This window comes from Abrus precatorius, unplaced genomic scaffold (assembly GCF_003935025.1).
Source record: "Abrus precatorius isolate BTA unplaced genomic scaffold, Abrus_2018 Scaffold8, whole genome shotgun sequence".
Taxonomy (NCBI): Eukaryota; Viridiplantae; Streptophyta; class Magnoliopsida; order Fabales; family Fabaceae; genus Abrus; species Abrus precatorius.
The window spans coordinates 36,019,834-36,040,061 of record NW_020874428.1 but is presented as its reverse complement, the minus strand read 5'-3'; the positions used below and the strand labels follow the sequence as shown (position 1 = coordinate 36,040,061).

Sequence of the window (20,228 nt, the reverse complement as noted above, 5' to 3'; positions counted from 1 at the left end):
AAGAATAAATTATACTCAGATTTTAATAAAAAAATATTAAATAATTTTATCATCTACTAATTTTAAAAATTATGTAATAATATAATATTTATATTTTTATTATACAAAATAATGTAAAATATATCAAAATTTTTAATTAAACTTATTGTAAACATAATTTATGATAAGATAAAAAGTAGATAATCACAATCTAGTGATAAACGGAGTGTTGTCCGTACGTCATCCTATGACGGCGTGCCACGTGTTGTTTTGTGTGAAGCTGGAGAAGCCTGTAAATAAATTGCGATCAATTCTGCTCTGTCGTCACACCAACTTGACTTCAACACAGCTTCTCTTTCTCTAATCTTTTTATATTATTCCTTCACTTTTCAAGAGGTTCGACTTCGCAGTTCCTTTTTTTTCTTTTTACTGTTTCTTCTTTTATTTCCCCTCCATCTTCTATTTATTTTTTTATCTATTTTAAATTTGTCCATTATTCTGCTTCATAAACTATATATATATATATATATATATTTGTTTCAATTTTAGTTTACAGTTCTAATTTAATGCATCTTTTAGTTGAAGTCAATTCCTCTAATGCTTTTCCAGTTTTTTTAAACCCGAAACCAAAAAAGGAGAAAAAATGGTTATGATCTTCGGTTAGTTTTCTTTTCACACGCATTTCGTGGTTCATTGTCATGTTATTTGTTAGCGGGAATGTATATTTTCCACCTTCTGTTGGTGAGTGTAAAGAAATGCTGTCAAAATATTAGGATCGTCAATGATATATTTATGGATTAATTGGTAGAATAACAGTTATGGAACAGTTCTGTTTTTTTAAAACAAAAGTCAGTAACCGAGTTTCAGTTAGAAATAGTGAATGGTAGGTGCAAACAAATATGTATGATATATTTATGCTCATATCCATTTGAATGTAATTATAAATTGATGGTTGACACTTGACACATCCAGTAGGCTTGTAAGCTGCAGAGGTGGAAATTAAATTACATTAGTTTTTGTTTCGGTATTATATGTTTTGAAATGTCAAAATGCTACCATCTCTTGATTTCGTGTGAAATTTATGCAGTTTTGAGTAATAATTTGTCCCAGTCTGGTTACCATCTTTGCTGTTGCATTTTCATTGCCCTTTTCCTTTTCTGCAGCATATGAGTGAAGTGAAAGTCTTTTGTTTCCCTAATGGCACAAGATACTGTTTCTGGCGCTGAATCGCCTCGGCGACGTTATGGTCTATTACGAGATCAGGTTCAACTGGTTAAAAGAAAGGACTCTGATCGCTATGAAATTGTTTCTATCCAAGATACTTTGTCCTTTGAGAAAGGATTCTTCATAGTTATTCGTGCATGCCAGTTGTTGGCTCAAAAGAATGACGGAATCATATTAGTAGGAGTTGCTGGTCCCTCCGGAGCAGGGAAAACTGTTTTTACTGAGAAGGTTCTCAATTTTATGCCAAGCATAGCTGTCATAACAATGGACAATTATAATGACGCCAGTCGAATCATAGATGGCAACTTTGATGGTATGTCTTTTCTTCCTATGTTTACTACTTTACTTCGACATAATCTATACGTATTAAGCATGAATCTGAATTTGTTGTTGTTTCATTTAGGGTTTTGCAAATCTTTCTTGATCTTCTATATTTCTTTTTGGTTTTGAGATTGAGCATTAATAGATTGATTGTTTCTTCTTGTTACTTGTGAGTATACAACTTTGAACTTATATTAGCCAAAGTGACTTCTGCTGCTATGTAATTGCTATGCAGCTTAGAAGAACACACATATTCTGACACAAGAAGTAGAGTAAAAAAAGGTTCAAAGTAAACAACAAAATATACAGCCAATTTTGAAGTACAATCAAATGATGCAGTGGGACAAAAATGCCACTAAAAGCACCCACAATTCACCTCTTTTCCATGTATAAGTTTTTTTCAGGAGCGGGGAGCTCTCCCTCCCTCCATTCCCTTGAGAAGTTCAACTGCAGTCTATGGCAACTTTCTAATCTTGAGATTTATTGACAGCTGTGTAAGCTCTAGATACATTGTCATAATTTCCATGCCATTTTTGCAGGGCCAATTGTAAATATTACTCGAATACTAATTCTTATTGTATCCACTAACACACACAAGCGTATGAACAGGCTTGTTGTCTATTGGTGATACTATGGATGAGTTACCTGTTGTATCTGATCTTATTTTACTTCTTTCATTTCAAGAAATACTTTTGTTTTTTATTGTATTAGTCAATAATGAAGAGATAGGAAGGGATGTTATGCAACCTCGAGTTCTAATGACATTGTTATTTGAAACAGACCCTCGGTTGACAGATTATGATACCTTGCTCGAAAATATACAGGGTCTTAAAGCAGGGAAGGCTGTTCAAGTTCCAATATATGATTTCAAGTCTAGTTCTCGCATAGGTTACAGGTTGTGTACCTTTCAGTTTTCTCTTTTTTAGAATATACAAAAGTTTATTTTGTAGCTGTTCTGTCTTGGTTTACTCTAAAAAATTAGGGAAACCTGTAAAAAACAATGCAAAAGCTAAATGATATTTAACTACACCTGTTGAATTGGAAAATCCTTGTAATTTCTGGATGTAAGGAATTTTTGGGTTATCTCATATATGTTAGTAAAAGATTATTCAATAATCGATTATGATAAAATCAGTTTCATGTTTAGTTATACCTACTGAAAAGTGATTTTAAGATATTATGTTTCGTTTGGATTGTATGACTAATCATGGTATAAAATGATTTATTTCGTAACATATAACCTGTTCTTTAATAGGGTTAAGGTGATGGGATGACTTTGATAAGATGGTTGGAGGTACAGTTTAAAAATGAGAGATGATTATAAGCAAAATGCTCATAATGTAGGTTTTTCAGACAGTGTTGTCCTTGTCCCTATGTGTGCATTCGCCTTTGAAAGTTCACAGCCACACAAGGCACAAACATGAATGGGAATGTCTATTGTGCAGATAGAACACAGCAGTACAAAATGCATAAATTTGAATATGCATTGGCACTATAACTCGCATCATGTTATTCCAAACCAGAATGTTATTGCTTTTTACTTATTTTTTTGATTTCATTTGTTCTATTTTCCTTACAGGACTGTTGAAGTCCCTCGCTCCCGTATCGTAATCATAGAAGGCATCTATGCTTTGAGCACAAAATTACGACCTTTGCTTGATCTCCGTGTGTCTGTCACGGGTGGAGTTCATTTTGACCTTGTCAAGCGTGTTTTGCGGGACATTCAACGTGCTGGTCAAGAGCCTGAAGAAATAATTCATCAAATCTCTGAAACGGTTTTTCACTAATCCCATGTTATATATATATATATATATATATATGAGAAAAGATCTTTTTAAACCAGTGTAAGTCTAAAAACTCTTACACTCAATCTGAGCCTTTCATTTAACTTAAATCTAACGGCAAGTGAAGTAATAAATTATAACCCGTTAGATTTAAGTTAAATGAAAGGTTCAAATTAGGTGTAAGAGTTTTTAGACTTATACTGGTGTAAGAAGATATATATATATATATATATTCCCTTTTAAGAGTTTTGAAAATATGCACATGTTAGATATTCATCTGCGATATTTTGGTTTCCTTTTGTAGGTATATCCTATGTATAAAGCTTTTATTGAACCAGATCTCCAAACAGCACATATAAAAATTATTAACAAGTTCAATCCATTCTCTGGATTCCAGAATCCCACTTACATATTGAAGGTGACCTAAGCTATATTATCATAATAAGGTGGTTTATATTTTCTAGTCTTGATGATCCCCTATGTTGATTGTTTCTACTATTTTAGTCAGCAAGAGCTGTGACAGTTGATCAAATCAAGGCAGTTATTGCTGCAGAGCATACTGAAACCAGGGAGGAAACATATGACATATATCTTCTTCCCCCTGGGGAAGACCCTGAAGCATGTCAATCATATTTGAGGATGAGAAATAGGGATGGAAAATACAATCTCATGTTTGAGGTTAGGTGATTAAAAATTTTACCTTTTAGATTGTTATGGTGATATTCATTTAAGAGAATGTCTAGCAAGGGATAAATTTGGGGGCTGTTTGGAAAGAGCTTATACAAAGTTTATGAAAGTGATGTATGACCTTACTATAAGTTTTTTTTAACTTATTTCTATAAGCTTCATGGGAAAGCTTATCAAAATAAGTTCTTTCTAACATATTCAGTAAGCTTCACAGCCAAGCTTATAAATAAGCTCTTATTAATTATGTATTTAATCAATCTGTTTTCCCAAACATTCCCTTTGTCAAATTTGGTAATATGCATTTATTTTGTGCTAATGGTTCACTCATAATATTGTCCTTATTCTTCTGTTATAATATAACTGGTCCTCTGTCTTTGATTGACCATTTTGCTACTTGCTATATTCAGTATATTGTATTTTTTTTTTTATCTAAGGTTTTTGAAACTGTTTACTTGGTCAAACGTTTATTAAAAACCTTCTGTAAGGAAAAATAAGCCTAAATGCTGCTGATCTTGTTTAGCTACAGCTAATTATGTTATTTTGACATTCAATGAGAATGAACTTTGGAGAGGAAACAAACCTCTAAATTCTGATATAATTTTCAAAAGCTTGCAAATAGTTTTCTTTATTTTTTTAGGTGTACATACCTAGAATGTCTGCTCTACTTTGCAAATTGACTCATTGTAATTAATGAAACATGTACTCCACTTGTTTTCCTTCCTTTACTGCCTTCTGAATGGTGTTTGTCTCAAATATTTTTCTTTCGTTGATGCTTCTGCCCAATGAATTGTTATTCTTTTTATTTTATTTCTCTTGTTTAGTTCTATCTCTATGGTTGTGTCATTGTGTGTGTAGGCATATGCAATGATGTGCTTATGAAAAACATTGGTTTTAAAGAAGTGTGAAATTTGTTTCAAAAGGTTTGACAAATATTTAAAACACCTGTATTTCACATTGAGGATAGTATTGAAATTGCAGTTTTCAAACTCAGGACTTTGAAGATCTTGTTTTCCAATATCATACCCTCTTGAGTCAGAGATTTGCTGAAAAGTCTGCATTTAGAAGCAAAGTTACTGAATAAACCTCTGTAATGATTGTTTTTTCTTGTTTTCAGGAATGGGTTACAGATAGTCCGTTCATAATATCACCTAGAATTACTTTTGAGGTCAGTGTGCGCCTTCTTGGAGGGCTGATGGCCTTGGGATACACAATTGCAGCTATCCTGAAAAGAAGCAGCCATGTCTTTTATGATGATAAAGTGTCCATTAAAACTGATTGGCTAGAACAACTTAATCGCCTATATGTTCAGGTATAAGAGCATATGATTCATATATTTCCATCCTTACTTATTTCAATGCTTATTTATTATGTGATAAGTAGTTTAGTATAACTGTTTGTTGCTCATCTTCTTCCTGGTTAACAAGCTATTTGTCAATTTTTGTTGTTATTAACTCATGATTGCTGGTCATGAGTTCTAGTCATGGAAACAATCTCCATTTATTAGGATAAGACTGCTTAACTTAGACCCGACAATTGTGAGAGGCCTTGTGCATTGGGCCTCCATTTTTTAATTTTCTTTCTTAACCTTCGATATGATAAATCGCACCTTACTTATGTCTTACTATCAAGTTATTCCACATGATAAGACATGTCATGATTAGCATTCACTTGATTTTCCTTTTTTTGTTGACTTTCTTTACTCTGTCATATGCCTTTGATCCGTAGAGGTGGTTAGGGAAACATTTTCAATGTATTTATGCAGTGAATTTCAAACAATTGATGCTTATGGAATGTGATTGGACTCAGGGTCAAGTGACTCCTGATCCTAATACTAATATTGTTGTAAATAATATTCCAACCAAAGCTAAACCTTGGATAGTCTATTCTAGAAAAAGAAAACAGTCTGGTTAGGAGTTAGTTGTTATTTTCTGTTACTCTCTAACATGTTCTGTTACTTTCTTTCAATTACCTAAATGGTATATAGCAGATGGGAATTAGTGAGGGGAGCAGTTTTTGGGAAGTTAGTCAGAATCTGTGGTAGAGGTTAGCCTCTGAGGAGTTTACTCTGAGGTACTCATTGTACACAAATTCTTTCATTCTTGAATAAAAGATTCTAGATTTCTTCTTCTTTCTCCTGTGATTCTAACATTGGTCCGACTTGTCGGATCAGTTGTCGGAGAAGAAATTGTGGAAAGTGAGAACAGTGAGCAGCAAATGACGAAACGTGGCACAAATACAGACCCTCGCGGTGACGTTTTTCATGAACGTCTGAATTCTTTAGAGGAACGCTTTGAGGGTTTAATGACGACAATGAATGGGAGAATGGGAAGCCTCGAAGATTTGATTCGTGACTTCGTAGCCAAACACAGTAATTAGTTGGGTCAGAATTCGGGTCAAAATATGTTTGGCAATGAGGAAAAGAGACCATCGAATAACGCAAATACAGTTGCGTTGGGTGAATTTCAATTGATGGCAAAGAAGGTGGAGCTGCCTTCGTTTAATGGGACAGACTCAAGAGGATGGATTAGGAGGGCTAAAATCTATTTTGAGGTTCAAGGAATTTCGGATCTCAACAAGGTTAAGCTAGCAAGATTGAGTATGGACAGGGAAACCATTCATTGGTTCCAAACGTGGCTGGATTCAGAAGATTCTCCCAGTTGAGAATCTTTCAAGACTGCTGTGGAAATGCGTTTCGGAGGGGGCGTTTGGACAATCCCTTGGAGGAGCTTACAGATTTGAAGTAAGTGGGGACGATCGAAGAATATGTGGAGGAGTTCGAGTTTCTGGCAGCGCAGGTTGGTTGACTACCTGAAAACCAGTTTGTGGAGTTTTTCATGAAAGGACTCAAAGAAAAAATCATATTATAGGTAAGGACCTTTGGGCCAAGAAATTGACTAGACGCGATTCGGTTGGCCAGGTGTGTAGAGGCAGAAATTGTGGGTTCTCTAGAAGTTTCGTCTGCGCATGGAAAATCTTGGAACAATAGCGGTTTTTCAAGAAGATTTAGGGAAAATATCAGTTCTTTTCAACAAGATAGGACTACTTCTCATATGGGGCCAAGGTCAGTGGTAAATTCTGGTTCTGTTTCTAGTAACGTGTTTTCTGCAGGAAAGAGGTCTGAAGTTTTAGTGGAATCTTCAGCTTCTGTGAATCAAAGGCAAAGGCCTGGAATTACAGTTTCAAAGAACAAAGGGGTTAGGCAATTGTCTAATCAAGAAATGCATGAAAGGAGGAATAAGGGGTTATGTTTTAGATGTGGGAAAAAATTTCATCCATTGCATGTTTGTGCTGACTATCAAGAATGACAATTGAGACTGGTGATTTTGGGAGAGGACGAAGAAGTAACTGAAACTGGAGAGATTATTAGAATGGAGGTAGGCAATGAAGATACAGAAGAGGACCAGCTAGATTGTTACAACATGGATTTGTTGGGAATTGCAGAGAACTTTCAAGAGGGTGTTCATACTCTCAGATTGGTGGGTAGGTTGAATGGTGTGCCTGTAATACTATTAGTGGATAGTGGAGTCAGTCACAATTTCATATCCCCTAAGGTAGTACAGGCCTTGGGAGAAGAGATGGAAGGGAAAGAGAGCCTTGGAGTAAGGTTGGGAGATGGTCATAGAGTTAAAACAATGGATATTTGTTCTAATATTCTGTTAGATTTGGAAACTCTGCAAATCAGAGTTGATGCTCATGTGTTAGACCTTGAAGGCTTGGACATGATCCTACAGGTAGCTTGGCTACAATCCTTGGGAAAGGTTATTGTGGATTGAAGAGACCTTTTTATGAGTTTCCAAAAAGATGGAAAAATGATAGAGCTGAGGGGGATTGGTAAAACAAAGAGCACTACTTCCGCCTTCAATGAGTTGTTAGGAGGCCAAATTTGTGTAGTGGAAGGTCTCAATTGGAAAAAGAGGGTTTTGGGTCCTTTTGTTAACAATAAGAATCTGAACCCGCATTAGTATGGAAAATTCCAGATGATATTGGGTAAATATGTTGAAATTTTTTAGAGAATTAAAAGGACTGCCTCCTCTAAGAACTACTGAACACTCAATCATCCTTTACCTTGGAACCAGTCCCATTAGTGTGAGGCCTTATAGATACCCACATCTCCACAAGGATGAAATTGAAAGGCAGGTGAAGGAGCTGTTGGATTCTGGTGTCATAAGGTAGAGTACCAGCCCATATTTCAGCCTAGTTATTCTGGTTCAAAAAAAGGATTCTTCTTAGAAAATGTTATAGAGAGCTGAACAAAGCTATTGTTCCTGATAAATTTCCAATTCCTGTTATGGATGAGCTGCTAGATGAGTTATATGGGATGAGATTTTTTTCTAAGCTGGACTTACGCTTAGGATATCACCAAATTTGTGTAAGAGAAAGGGATATTGAGAAGACTGCTTTTAGTACCCACGAGGGACATTATGAGTACTTGGTAATGTCTTTTGGCCTCATGAATGCTCTAACTACCTTTCAGTCCACCATGAATAAGGTTTTTAGGCCATTTTTGCGTCACTTTGTATTGTTTTTTTTTTACAATATTCTAGTGTATATTAGGAATTGGTCTGATCATATGTCTCATTTATCTCAAGTTCTGGAAACCTTAAAAGTGTGCAAGTTTGTTGCAAATTTAAAGAAATGTAGTTTTGGTAAAAGTCAGATTGAATATCTTGGCCATGTCATTTCTGAATCTGGTGTATACATGGATCCTGGAAAGATTAATAGTGTGCTTAATTGGCCAGTTCCTAAGAATGTCAAAGGTATAAGAGGATTTTTGGAGCTTATAGGGTACTATAGGAAATTTATTTCTATGTACGGAAAAATTACTAAACCTTTGACTTAGTTGACAAAAAAAGATGTTTTTATGTGGTCTACTAAACTGAGCAAGCCTTTGAGCACTTGAAAAAGGCAGTGACTTTTGCGCTTGTTTGAGACTAGATTTTACAAAAGAATTTCAGATTGAATGTGATGCTTCCGGTAGTAGAATAGGGACTGTCTTGATGTAGCAACAGCAACCTATTGCTTATTTCAGTAAAGCTCTTTCATTAGGACAGCATTCTAAATCAGCCTATAAAAAAGAACTTATGACATTCAGCATTGGCGCCACTACCTGATTGGAAAAAAATTTACTGTTTTCATAGATCAAAAGAGTTTAAAGGAGTTTCTACATCAGAAAGTAGCTACTTTTGCTCAACAAAGTTGGCTGACTAAGCTCTTGAGATACTAATTTACAGTAGTCTACAAACTTGGTTCAAAAAATAAAGCAATTGGTGCCTTATCAAGAATTCAGGAGTATGGGGAATTGAATGTCTTTGTCTCCTGTCCAATATGGTTATAGGGTGAAGGTCTATAAGAAGAAATCCAGAAAGATGAGTTTATACAGAAAATCAAGGCTGAATTGCAAATAAATCCAAGTGGCAGGGCTGGTTTCTCTCTTCAAAATGGTACTCTACTGCATAAAGGAAGTTTGGTCATTCCTTCTAGTTCTGCCTATATTTCGCAATTGTTAGAGGAATTTCACTCTTCTGCAGAAGGTGGGCATTCGATATTCTTGAAAACATATAGAAGGATTGCAAGGAATTTGTATTGGGTTGGCATAAAAAAGAGGGTACAGGACTTCATTCAACGCGTGTCAAAGGTAAAAATATGTTGCTACTTCCCTTGGAGGTTTACTTCAGCCCTTACCTATTCCTTCTATTTGGGATGACATTTCTTTAGATTTTATCACGGGTCTTCCCAAGTCTAAAGGATTTGAGGCAGTTCTAGTGGTTGTGGACAGGTTATCCAAGTATGGGCATTTTATCCTTTTTAAACATCCCTATACAGCCTGAGTGATAGCTGAACTCTTTGCTAAGAAGATTGTGCATCTACATGGCATTCCTTCCTCTGTTGTTAGTGACAAGGATCTTCTTTTTATTAGCTCATTTTGGCAGGAGCTCTTTCGGTTACAGGGTATTAAGCTTAAGATGAGTTCTTCCTACTATCCTGAGACCAATGGACAAATGGAAGTGTTAAATAGATGTCTCGAGACGTATCTACGATGCTTTGCCTCGGAGCAGCCTAGAAATTGGTCTCTTTGGGTCTACTAGGCTGAATTTTGGTACAATACATCTTTTCACACAACTACAACTACCACCCCTATTGAGGTTATTTATGGTAGACCTCCTCCCAAGCTCACTAGATTTCTCCCAGGAGAAACTAAGGTCTATGCTGTGGCTCATGACCTCCATGATTGTGATGAGGCTCTTTCTCAGCTCAGATTTAATCTGCAAAAAGCACAGCAGCAAATGAAGAAGTTTGCTGATAAGAAGAGAAGACCTGTGTCCTTTGAAGTAGGAGAATATGTCTTTTTAAAACTCAGACCTTGCATACAGCAGACACTAGCAAGAAGAATTCATCCAAAGCTTGCTGCTAGGTTTTATGGACCTTATAAAATACTGTAGAGGTTGGGTGGAGTGGCCTACAAATTACAACTACCGAATTTTGCTCGGATTCATCCAATTTTTTATGTATCTCAGTTAAAGCGTGCTATTGGAGATTATATTGTTTCTCCTCATCTTCCTAACGGGTTTGAGGTTGAATTAGAAGATTTTGTTGAACCTGAGTCCACACTAGCATCCAGAGAAATTCTCAATAGTGGGGAAGTTTGCAAACAGTGGTTAGCCAAGTGGAAACATTGCCCTGTCGAGGATACCACTTGGGAAGATGAGACAGTATTGCTGAGCCAGTTTCCTCATTTCAGCCTTGGAGACAAGTCTGCTTTTCTAGATGGGAGGAATGATAGGACTCAGGGTCAAGTGACTCCTGATCCTAATACTAATATTATTGTAAATAATGTTCCAACCAAAGATAAACCTTGGATAGTTTATTCTAGAAAAAGGAAACAGTTTGGTTAGGAGTTAGTTGTTATTTTCTGTTACTCTCTAACATGTTCTGTTACTTTTTGTTAATCACCTAAATGATATATAGCAGATGCGAATTAGTGAGGGGGGTAGTTTTTGGGAAGTTAGTCAGAACCTTTGGCAGAGGTTAGCCTCTGAGGAATTTACTCTGGGGTACTCATTGTACACCAATTCTTTCATTCTTGAATAAAAGATTTCATATTTTTTCTTCTTTTTCCTGTGATTCTAACAAAATGCATGTGGAAAAAGAACTGAATGTCAATCAAACATAGTTGTTGATAAAGTATTGTATTAGTTCACTGAAAAACGTAAGTATCTTTTATTCTAAAAGATATTGATATACTGCTTACATAAGTTGACTCTGTGTAGAATATATTAATTTATGGCTTTCGTGTTGTTAGAAATTAGAATTAAGCTCATTTATCACATATTTCATATAAGATAATAGCTGATTGTATGTAATTATAGTGAACTGTATGCATTTAGGGCTTAGATCAAGCATCGCATTATCTTTGTATTCAATGTTGTACATATTATAACAATGTAGCTTGTGTAGACTGATTAGTCACATAATTTTATTCAAATTCTATATATTTAGTAGTTTTTGTGGTTGATTATTATTATTATTTTTTTTTGAATACATTGATTCATAATTATTGGTAAATATATGTAAATATGTTATTTATAAAAATAATATATGTGTATCATAGTAATTAGGTAACAATATATTTATTTTTTATTATGTAACTATGATTGTAATTACATTTGTTAATATAAATACATAACTCATGGTGTAGTTGAGACACAAATAATTCATCACATGCTTTCTCGTTTTTTCTCATTTTAATACGGTATCAGAGTCTAATGAGGAGGTAACCTTAGTCCATGCTTTCCCTGTGGGCTCATTGTATATAAGTGTCAATTTTTTTTATCAAAAACCACGTGTGTCTTAGTTTCAGGTTTTTTTTGATAAATTTTTTTGGCAGCCTACTCCACTTGCCGTTCACCACTAGCGACTTTTTTGCTGTGTTTTTTTTACCAGCTTCTCATCACCATTGGACTCACCCCACTATGCACAACAAAACCCAATTTGGAGTGAAACTGACCACTTAGTCTTTTATCACCATTCAGCTTCAAAATGCATATACCCAGTTGTGTATGTTGACGATATTGTTATCACCGGTAGTGACCATTATGACATTACATAGTTGAAGAATTAGTTTTGTTAACATTTTTAGACAAAAAACCTTTATACTTTGATGTTTCTTAGGAATGAAGGTGACATAATCCAAGCATGATATTGTAATTTCTCAAAGAAAATATACGTTGGATATATTAGAAGAAACAAATTTGATGGGAGACAAATATATTAATACTTTTATCCTAATTCTAAATTTTTACTCTGTCAGGGGAGCTTTTTGCTAACCTAGAAAAGGATAGAAGATTGGTTAAAAAACTAAATTATTTCATAGTTACTCGACTTGACATCTCTTGTGTTATAGTATAGTTAGTTCCACAACGCTCCCTGTGCATTGATTTGCATCTTAAAGTATGTCACAAGTAGCTTAAGAAAAGATCGTTTGTACGAGGACAATGGTCATAAGATTGTCAGATATTCTGATGCAGGTTATGCACGCTTTCGTGATAAGAGGTCTATTTTTTACTATTATGTTTTGATTGAAGGTAATATAATTTCTTGGAAAAGCAAGAAGTAAAATGTGATTTCTCTTTCTAGTGCAGAAGCAAAATATTGAACTATGACTTTAGCCACGTGAACTTATATGGCTGAAAAACTACTTAAAGAATTAAGATTTAGAGAAGATATGCAAATGACACTCATTTATAATAACTAGACAGCCTTTTACATTATCTAAAATCCAATCTTTCACGAACGAATGAAACACATTAAGATTGATTATCACTTTTTTTCATGAAAAGATCTCATCCGGAGTTCTTGTCACAAGTTTTGTTAATTCAAATGATTTCACAAATCTATAAGAGGTTTTCGTATTAAGTACATATGTGACAAACTTGATGCATATGTTTTATATGCTTCAACTTGAGAGAAAGTGTTAAATATATTTAAATATGTTTTTTAGTGAAATAGTACTCATGTAATTATAGTAATTAAGTAATCATACATTTTTTCTTGATAACGTAACTATGATTGTGATTACTTTGTTTAATATAAATACATCACTCATAATGTAGTTGAAACATATGAAATTCATCACATGCCTTCTTGTTTTTACTCATCTTATAAGTTATCAAGGTAGTTAAAATCAATATTCTATCTAGGATTAGAAATGTTAGGAAAACATGTAAATCATGTAATTGTAACATAGATCCGAAGATCTTACCTAAAATACAAAATGATATCTGAATTCATATTAATGCATAAAAATTGGCAAAACAACAAATTATTACCAACCACAAACTTATAATTCACAACAATTCCAAATTCAGAACCCTCATTGGCAGCATCATCCTAGTTGCTTTCAACTCTAGCAGCACCTGAACTCCCATTACCCTCTCTAGTAGCTCCTTTCCAACTTAAAGACATCTATAAATAGCTAAACATAATAGAGAAGTCTAACCTAGCATAGTTCACAAACTTGAATCCAAGGTCTTGGATAGTCTAGCGACCAAACCAAAGCAAGGAGTAGTCAAAACTGCAAGAAAATGAACCAAGTGTTCATCCTAGAAGCATAAGAATTGAAGTGAATAATGCCAAACCCAGAAGTAGAAAAAAAGTGCCTAAATGAATGAGTTCAAGTCTTTAATCTAATAGGTCAACTAAAAATGGGCAGATTTGTTGGCTTTTTTTCCAAAAGAAACAGGTTCAAGTAGGATCGAAAAATCATTCGATCTTACTAGTTGTAATAAATCGAGTCAGAGATTGTAATTGCGATTGCTGAGGCATGAGGAAATTGTAAAATTTTATGATCTTATGTGTAAAATTGCAATTTTAACTACCATGATATTAGGTTGTGTTTGGGTAGAATATTTTAAAATTCTAGACAAATACAAAATCAATAATGAACAATGTTTAAAGTAAGAGTTAAGTAGGAAAGAATTATGAATGATAAATGCAAAAAGTTAAGCATAATAGAAATACTTTAAATTTTTTCTAAAGATAAGTCATCTAAAATTCTTTATATTTGACATTAAAATTATCTAGTTAAATTCTACAGTATTTTAAAAAGATTTTTTCTTACTATTTAAATACATGTAATACAGTAATTTTGAATTACTCTATCTAAACACAACTTTAAGGTTTCAAAAATGTGGTTTCTTTGTTTTGCGTTTCTATTATGGTCCAGTCCCTATTGGGTTATAGGACCTTGAACAGTAAAAATTTAGTTGTAAATGGTTGGATTTCTGACTTTTCTTCCTTTTGTCACCTGCTTTGTTAGCAAACTTTGGGATTGTTAGAGAGAATCCAAGTCTCCAATCATCTTGAAGAGTAAAGAGTACTTGAACTTTTCTAAGAATATATATATGGCAAACTATGTAATATACTTGCAAAAATAACTGCTCAAAACTGCCCACCCTAAGAAAAAGTAGTTACAGAATTATTACATATGAAGCTGCCATACTAAATTATTTATCATCTTAGAATAATATTATATTAGGCATAATAGTTGACACTTTTCTTCAATTCTTGCTTTGCTGATAAACCTTGTCAAAAGCTACTACTTTAGTAACCAAATTTGATTGATCAGAGACCATTACAATTTCATTCGCTGTTATGCTCTCATTTCTCTGAAAAATGCATTTTTAAAGTTAATCTCTTTTCAAAATGAAAAATCATTCTCTGAATTGAGCAGCTGAGCTTAACAACAGTTGTGATCTGTTGTTCTGTTGAAGTGTGAATCTTATTGTTTACTTATAAATATCTTTCATCTAGCCACATTGTATTCTTTTCTCGTGTGTTGCTGGTTTGTCTCTTCGGTTGTAGTATATTAGAGTGGTCATGGGCTTGGCCTAAACATTATATTAATGCTACAGCTCTAGCCTGGCCTATATCTAGCACGGTTTGTGTGTGTAGTAAGGCCCAATCTTGGGCACAACTCAGCCCTTTTAAATGAATACATATATATAGGCATGTTTGTATGTATAAAACATCGTATACAGATAGAGTCATGGTGATGGATGATGCATATGATGTTGAAAACTCAAGCTCAGGTATACCCCTGTTTGTAAATTGGCTAAAAATTAAGGCCTTTTTCCTGTGGCCACTTATTTGTACCCAAGCACTTAAAATTTTGAGTTGGGCTTGGGTGGCCCATGGAGCTCTGGGGACAAATGTCTATACCTATTCTGTTGTGTATTTGTTTCTTTTGTTGCCAATAACCATATACTTATTCATTTTGTTTTGAAGGTGCAAGGTAAAGATAGAAACTACGTTAAATTTGTGGCAGAAAAACTGGGGCTGGATGGTTCCTACGTTCCTCGCACTTACATTGAACAAATTCAGCTAGAAAAGCTCGTGAATGATGTCATGGTATGAGCCATCAGACCATCTTTTGCTTGTGCTTTACATAATTGTACACTGAATCATCATCTGATCAAACCGCAGGCACTGCCAGATGATCTTAAGACAAAACTCAGCATAGATGATGATTTGGTTTCGAGCCCCAAAGAAGCCCTTTCCCGAGCTTCTGCAGATAGGAGAATGAAGTATCTGAATCGGTACTAGCTAATTTTCATTACTTATTTTACTTGCCTTAAAAAAGAACGCTGATATGGCTTCCACTTTTCATATTTGGGATAAGAATTTCTGAATCCAATTGATAATATGTTGAAGAGTCTCATGATGTTTTTTTCATGTTGTCTTCTGCAGTGGTATTTCACACTCATATTCAAATCAAAGGGATAAGATTCTACCCAAACTGACTAAACTTGCTATAAATAATAGAAGATTCGATGGGAGAGCGCTAGAATCACCTGTGCCGATTGCTAACCAAGTAAGATGTGTGCCTTGAAAAGTCATTCAATTATTATCATTTTGGCCACTTCATTTATCAACGTATCACCTCCTGCATCTCATTTTGTAGCTGATGATAAAGCTCCTTGTTGAGTCCTTAGACAGAAATGTTGCAAAGAATAATGATATGCAATTCAACAATTATACTGCATATTGGCAAGAAAATTTAGAGAGGATGTATAACAAGTTTATATTATACTTCTGTAAACATTACATTTTTAGCATAGAAAGAAGGCACTACTACAGTTAATAGCTGTCTGCCTTTGTGACCAAGAGTTCTAAGTTCCTCTTTATTTTCCTACCCATCTAAATGATTCATTTACTAATGCTTTTGAGTTGTCCAGGGAGTCATCACTCAGCTTTCTGATCAAATTTCCACATTAAACGAAAGAATGGATGAATTTACCTCCCGTATTGAAGAGTTGAACTCAAAGTTTGCTATCAGAAAAGTTTCAGCCAGTCAACAAAACTTGGCTTTGCAGGCTGAGGCCTGCAATGGCTCAGGTCCCACTTCTTTCTTTGTAACTGGATTAGGCAATGGTTCGTTGACTGGATCTTTGCTACCGAACTCTTCATCATCTTCCCAATTGGCTAAAGAGTCTCCCTTGATGGAAGAGGTAGGTGATATATCCAGAGTTTTTGCAATTCATATGACAGCAGTAGTGCTGTAATGCATACTGTGTCGAGATGCATTCCATGTTTCGTGTGAAATAAACATAATGTTAATATGTATCCTTGAGACACACGACAAGAAATAAAAAATACAAAAAAACTGTAATTTTGAAAATCCAAAAAGTATTAAATATTATTTTAAGTAATTAGGAGTAAATAATGAAACCCATTTGAATAATCTGTTGAGCATGCTATCTGGTCCGTTTTAAAATTCTTGTAGAATGGGAACCATACGCTGGTAAATTAGAGTTGGATACTAGGATATGGGACGGTGATTCCGGATAGTTGGGGAAACCATTTTTAGATTCATGACCTGGTCAAACATTTCAGTACCTCCTATCACACTGCATTTCAGACAACATTGAGGATGATGTTCCGTTACTCCCATTTGGAGAAAGAAATTTAATAAATAATATTTGAATATAATTAGAATATGTTAATAGTGTAAAAGCTTTTATGATGTCCTTCAATTATAGATTGTTATATAATTGAAAATAGTTAACTTTAGTAATAATTATTTCAGAAATCATATTTAGAATGATTTCTATTTAGTTGATAGTGTAAAATTTTTTAAAGTGATAAGTGTATCAAAATTAACTCGTTTTACTTGAGGCAATAAAGCATATTGAGTTTTTATTATTTTTCAAATAGGTATTACTTATTTCACGTGGACAACGTCAAATCATGCATCAGCTGGACACTCTGAGCAATCTTTTACATGAATACTGTGGAGAAAGGTCACGGCAGGGAAGAGGAGATCAGCCAGCTAGAATGCGTGAAGTTGAATCCGTTGCCATCCCCCTGGTGCTGACTCTGGTCATTGGTGCTGCTGGTATGTTTTTGTTCAGGGGTTCGACATCCCAAAAATAATGTGTATATGTTTTGTTTCTTGTAATCGCCAGTTATGAGAGAAACCTCGTAAGTATATCTAAAGGGTTTCTGAAAAGTGAAAATATTTACCATATGCGAGGGCTGCTTCACATCAAGTGGTAGGGGACGGCCTTAGTGGGCTGATGGTATATTTTGGCATTTACATAAGGTGTAGTAATATAGAACTGTAAACGTACTCAATATTATAAGCTTCTGCGTGTATATCTTTGTTCTCGCTGAAATAATTCGTCCCCATGGAGGAATAAACTTGCATATAATATGTTCATCGTTCGCATGAGCATATATATAATCTGTTCTTCATTCTCATGAGCATTTTCTGAGGACATTTCATCAATGAATACTAGCAACAGGTAAAACTTTTTTATTATGATTGACCATCTTTTAAAAACGTCAAAAGTGATTTTAAAAAAGAATCAATTTTCAAGACAAGTTATTTTAATTATTTTAAAAAAATAAACCAAATATTAATAGTATCCAATAGAATATATCTAAAAGAGTGTTACAGTATTTCTTTTCATTTTATGACATTTAATTTTTCTAACATAGATTAAAAAACACATAAGTAATGAAATGAATAATTTAATTTTTAATAAAAACTTATTATATAAAAAAATAAATGATCATATATCCTTGAAAACGTTAAAAAAATTTTGACTTTTTGTTGAATAGATCAACTGCCTTATTGTTTAGGCGAAATCAGCGTTTGCTGGAAGGAAGCAAATTTTCCTTTGCTAGACTTGTTAGGAGATGCGATATGTTCATATTTTTTTATGGTCACTCACATCCAAAACAACATAATGAACGCACTTGAGTTATATCGGTTTGTTTAAGGCAATGATTAAGAGTATATTCTTGAACATATATCAACAAGTTTTAAAATATTATCTGACAAAATATGACTCTAATTAAGATTGCTTTGCCTTTCTCATGGGAAAGCGATGACTCTAGTGGATTGATCAAAGATAAGCCTTCATGACAACACAATGATGGGCAAGGTAGTAAAATAATGAAATCCATACATCAATTAAAAGCTACACTACCGATGTGTTAATCCAGCTGGAACAAAAGTACGGATATATGTGTGCATGTTTCAAAAAAGTGAAGCTGTAAGCTCAGTAACATCCGATACAACTTGATCATAATCTGACTTAAGTTTCTCTTGTTCCCCTTGCTCTATTTCACCCTTTGCAGGCTTCGTCATTACCAAAACACAGCAAGTAGGCCTCTTTGTTGCCCCTGCACTTGCAAGGTCCTGGAAAACAATATAAATGAAGTATATAAACTTTCATGTACTACAGTAATTGGAGTTCCTTTTACACTATCATATAGCATAAAAAAATAATAGACAATTTTCAGAAAGAAAAAATCCATGTTTCTTCTACTCTTACTCCCACAACAAAGTGAAATATAACAATATATTGTGTAGGATGTAGAAGAAAATAAGAATCGTACAGTCAGTACTTTTCCAATAGGTATGTGATTTAAGACTTTACTACTAGGGTCAGATCAGTCAAAATGTGCATGGCAACTAATAAGATACCTTTTGTTTCATAAACCGTGCTAAAAATAGTTTCTTCTTATCATGCAGTTTTATGGGCTATAGTAGATGAATATTCTTCTAGGTTGAATGTTAATTTGTTGAAGAATAGATGATAGACATACAGTAAATCTATAATATTCAATTCATTATAGGAGGGGCATGTATTAAAATTAAAAAAAACGAACAGGTCAAGAGTGTCTAGATCCTAATGATAAATTACATCAATGTTACTATAAATGTTAGCTGAACAAGTAACAAAATTACACTCTAGTTTTCTCCAGAAAGTTTGTCTCATTCTTGGTACTCCAGTATTTCTTATGAGTGAGGAAGAAACATCAAAGAAAATAAATACAAGGTAAAGTGGGTTGCTCACTTCTTTAGATGTGACATATATATATGGAATGTCAGACTCTTCACACAGGATAGGAACATGAGTGATGACATCAATTGGTGATATGTTCCCAGCTATAACACACAATCTGCATTGACAAAAGCAGAAATTTAGGGTAACCATTTCTTTTGCATAATGAAAAAATAACACGAGAAATCAATCCCTGTCTCTGTGCGTGTGTATGTTTGTTTTCTCAGAGGAGGATCAACGAAATCAACGATTTTCCGAATAATTTATTCTAACTCTTCTGAAAAAGATAATTTTTGAGCCTTTGACAGAACACCCACCCTTTATGACCTCGCCTTATACTCTTAACGACCTCCTTTACTCCTCTCTTTAAGCATTTGTGTTCAGAAGCTGAAAAAAGAAGGAGAATACAGTTACAGAACACGTAGGTTCATACAAAAACATACAATTACACAGCATGATCAATAGATTAAGGACAAAAAGCAAATATTTACTCGGATTCAACTGCTTATCTATTCACAACATGACTGTTGAATACAATTGTTTCATTAAATAAATTAACAAGCTTTAGGGTTTTTCAATAGCAGATAAATCATCAAAATGCGCAGAGCCATAGATATAGCATATACCTCTGCGAACAAGCTTTAGGGTCCGCTTGCAAAGCTTCTTCCCAGCAAGGGGTTTTGCAATGGGAGCCAGAGCCAGCATCTTCTTCTTCTCCTTCTCCTTCTGCACCGACTTTTCTGCTTCGCTGTCACTCCCCATTTCCGTGTGTGCGCGTCTGGACAGGCGAAGTAAGAAAGAAACAAGGGTTTAATTTAGGGTTTTGTGAGGTTTTAACACGAATGCTACACGCTATGGCGTCGCACGTGACTTATGAAGT

At 34.3% G+C, this 20,228-nt stretch overlaps 2 protein-coding genes across 4 annotated transcripts; one reads left to right on the top strand and one right to left on the bottom strand.

The window, feature by feature from the left end:
- Positions 1-242: 242 nt before the first annotated feature.
- On the top strand, positions 243-18,776 carry LOC113874918 (inorganic pyrophosphatase TTM1-like). 3 transcript variants are annotated; one of them, XR_003506114.1, is made up of 12 exons: positions 243-375; positions 1,143-1,516; positions 2,305-2,419; positions 3,104-3,299; positions 3,613-3,726; positions 3,813-3,986; positions 5,110-5,304; positions 15,279-15,401; positions 15,477-15,589; positions 15,741-15,864; positions 15,955-16,501; positions 17,208-17,746. XR_003506114.1 is itself a non-coding variant. In XM_027513204.1 (12 exons), the coding sequence occupies exons 2-12, from the start codon at positions 1,177-1,179 to the stop codon at positions 17,424-17,426; spliced, it is 1,986 nt and encodes a 661-aa protein (XP_027369005.1). In that variant the 5' UTR covers positions 243-375; positions 1,143-1,176; the 3' UTR covers positions 17,427-18,776. The 3 variants fall into 3 exon arrangements, 2 of the variants coding, with proteins under 2 accessions (XP_027369005.1, XP_027369006.1); XM_027513204.1 differs by having other exon boundaries at positions 16,229-16,501; positions 17,208-18,776; XM_027513205.1 differs by lacking the exon at positions 243-375 and adding an exon at positions 386-638 and having other exon boundaries at positions 16,229-16,501; positions 17,208-17,752.
- LOC113874919 (H/ACA ribonucleoprotein complex subunit 2-like protein) lies at positions 18,431-20,177 on the bottom strand. The gene is made up of 4 exons (XM_027513207.1): positions 19,975-20,177; positions 19,666-19,735; positions 19,361-19,466; positions 18,431-18,699 (listed from the first exon to the last, which is right to left on the bottom strand). Exons 1-4 carry the CDS (start codon positions 20,108-20,110, stop codon positions 18,538-18,540), a joined length of 474 nt encoding a protein of 157 aa, XP_027369008.1. The 5' UTR covers positions 20,111-20,177; the 3' UTR covers positions 18,431-18,537.
- Positions 20,178-20,228: the final 51 nt, after the last annotated feature.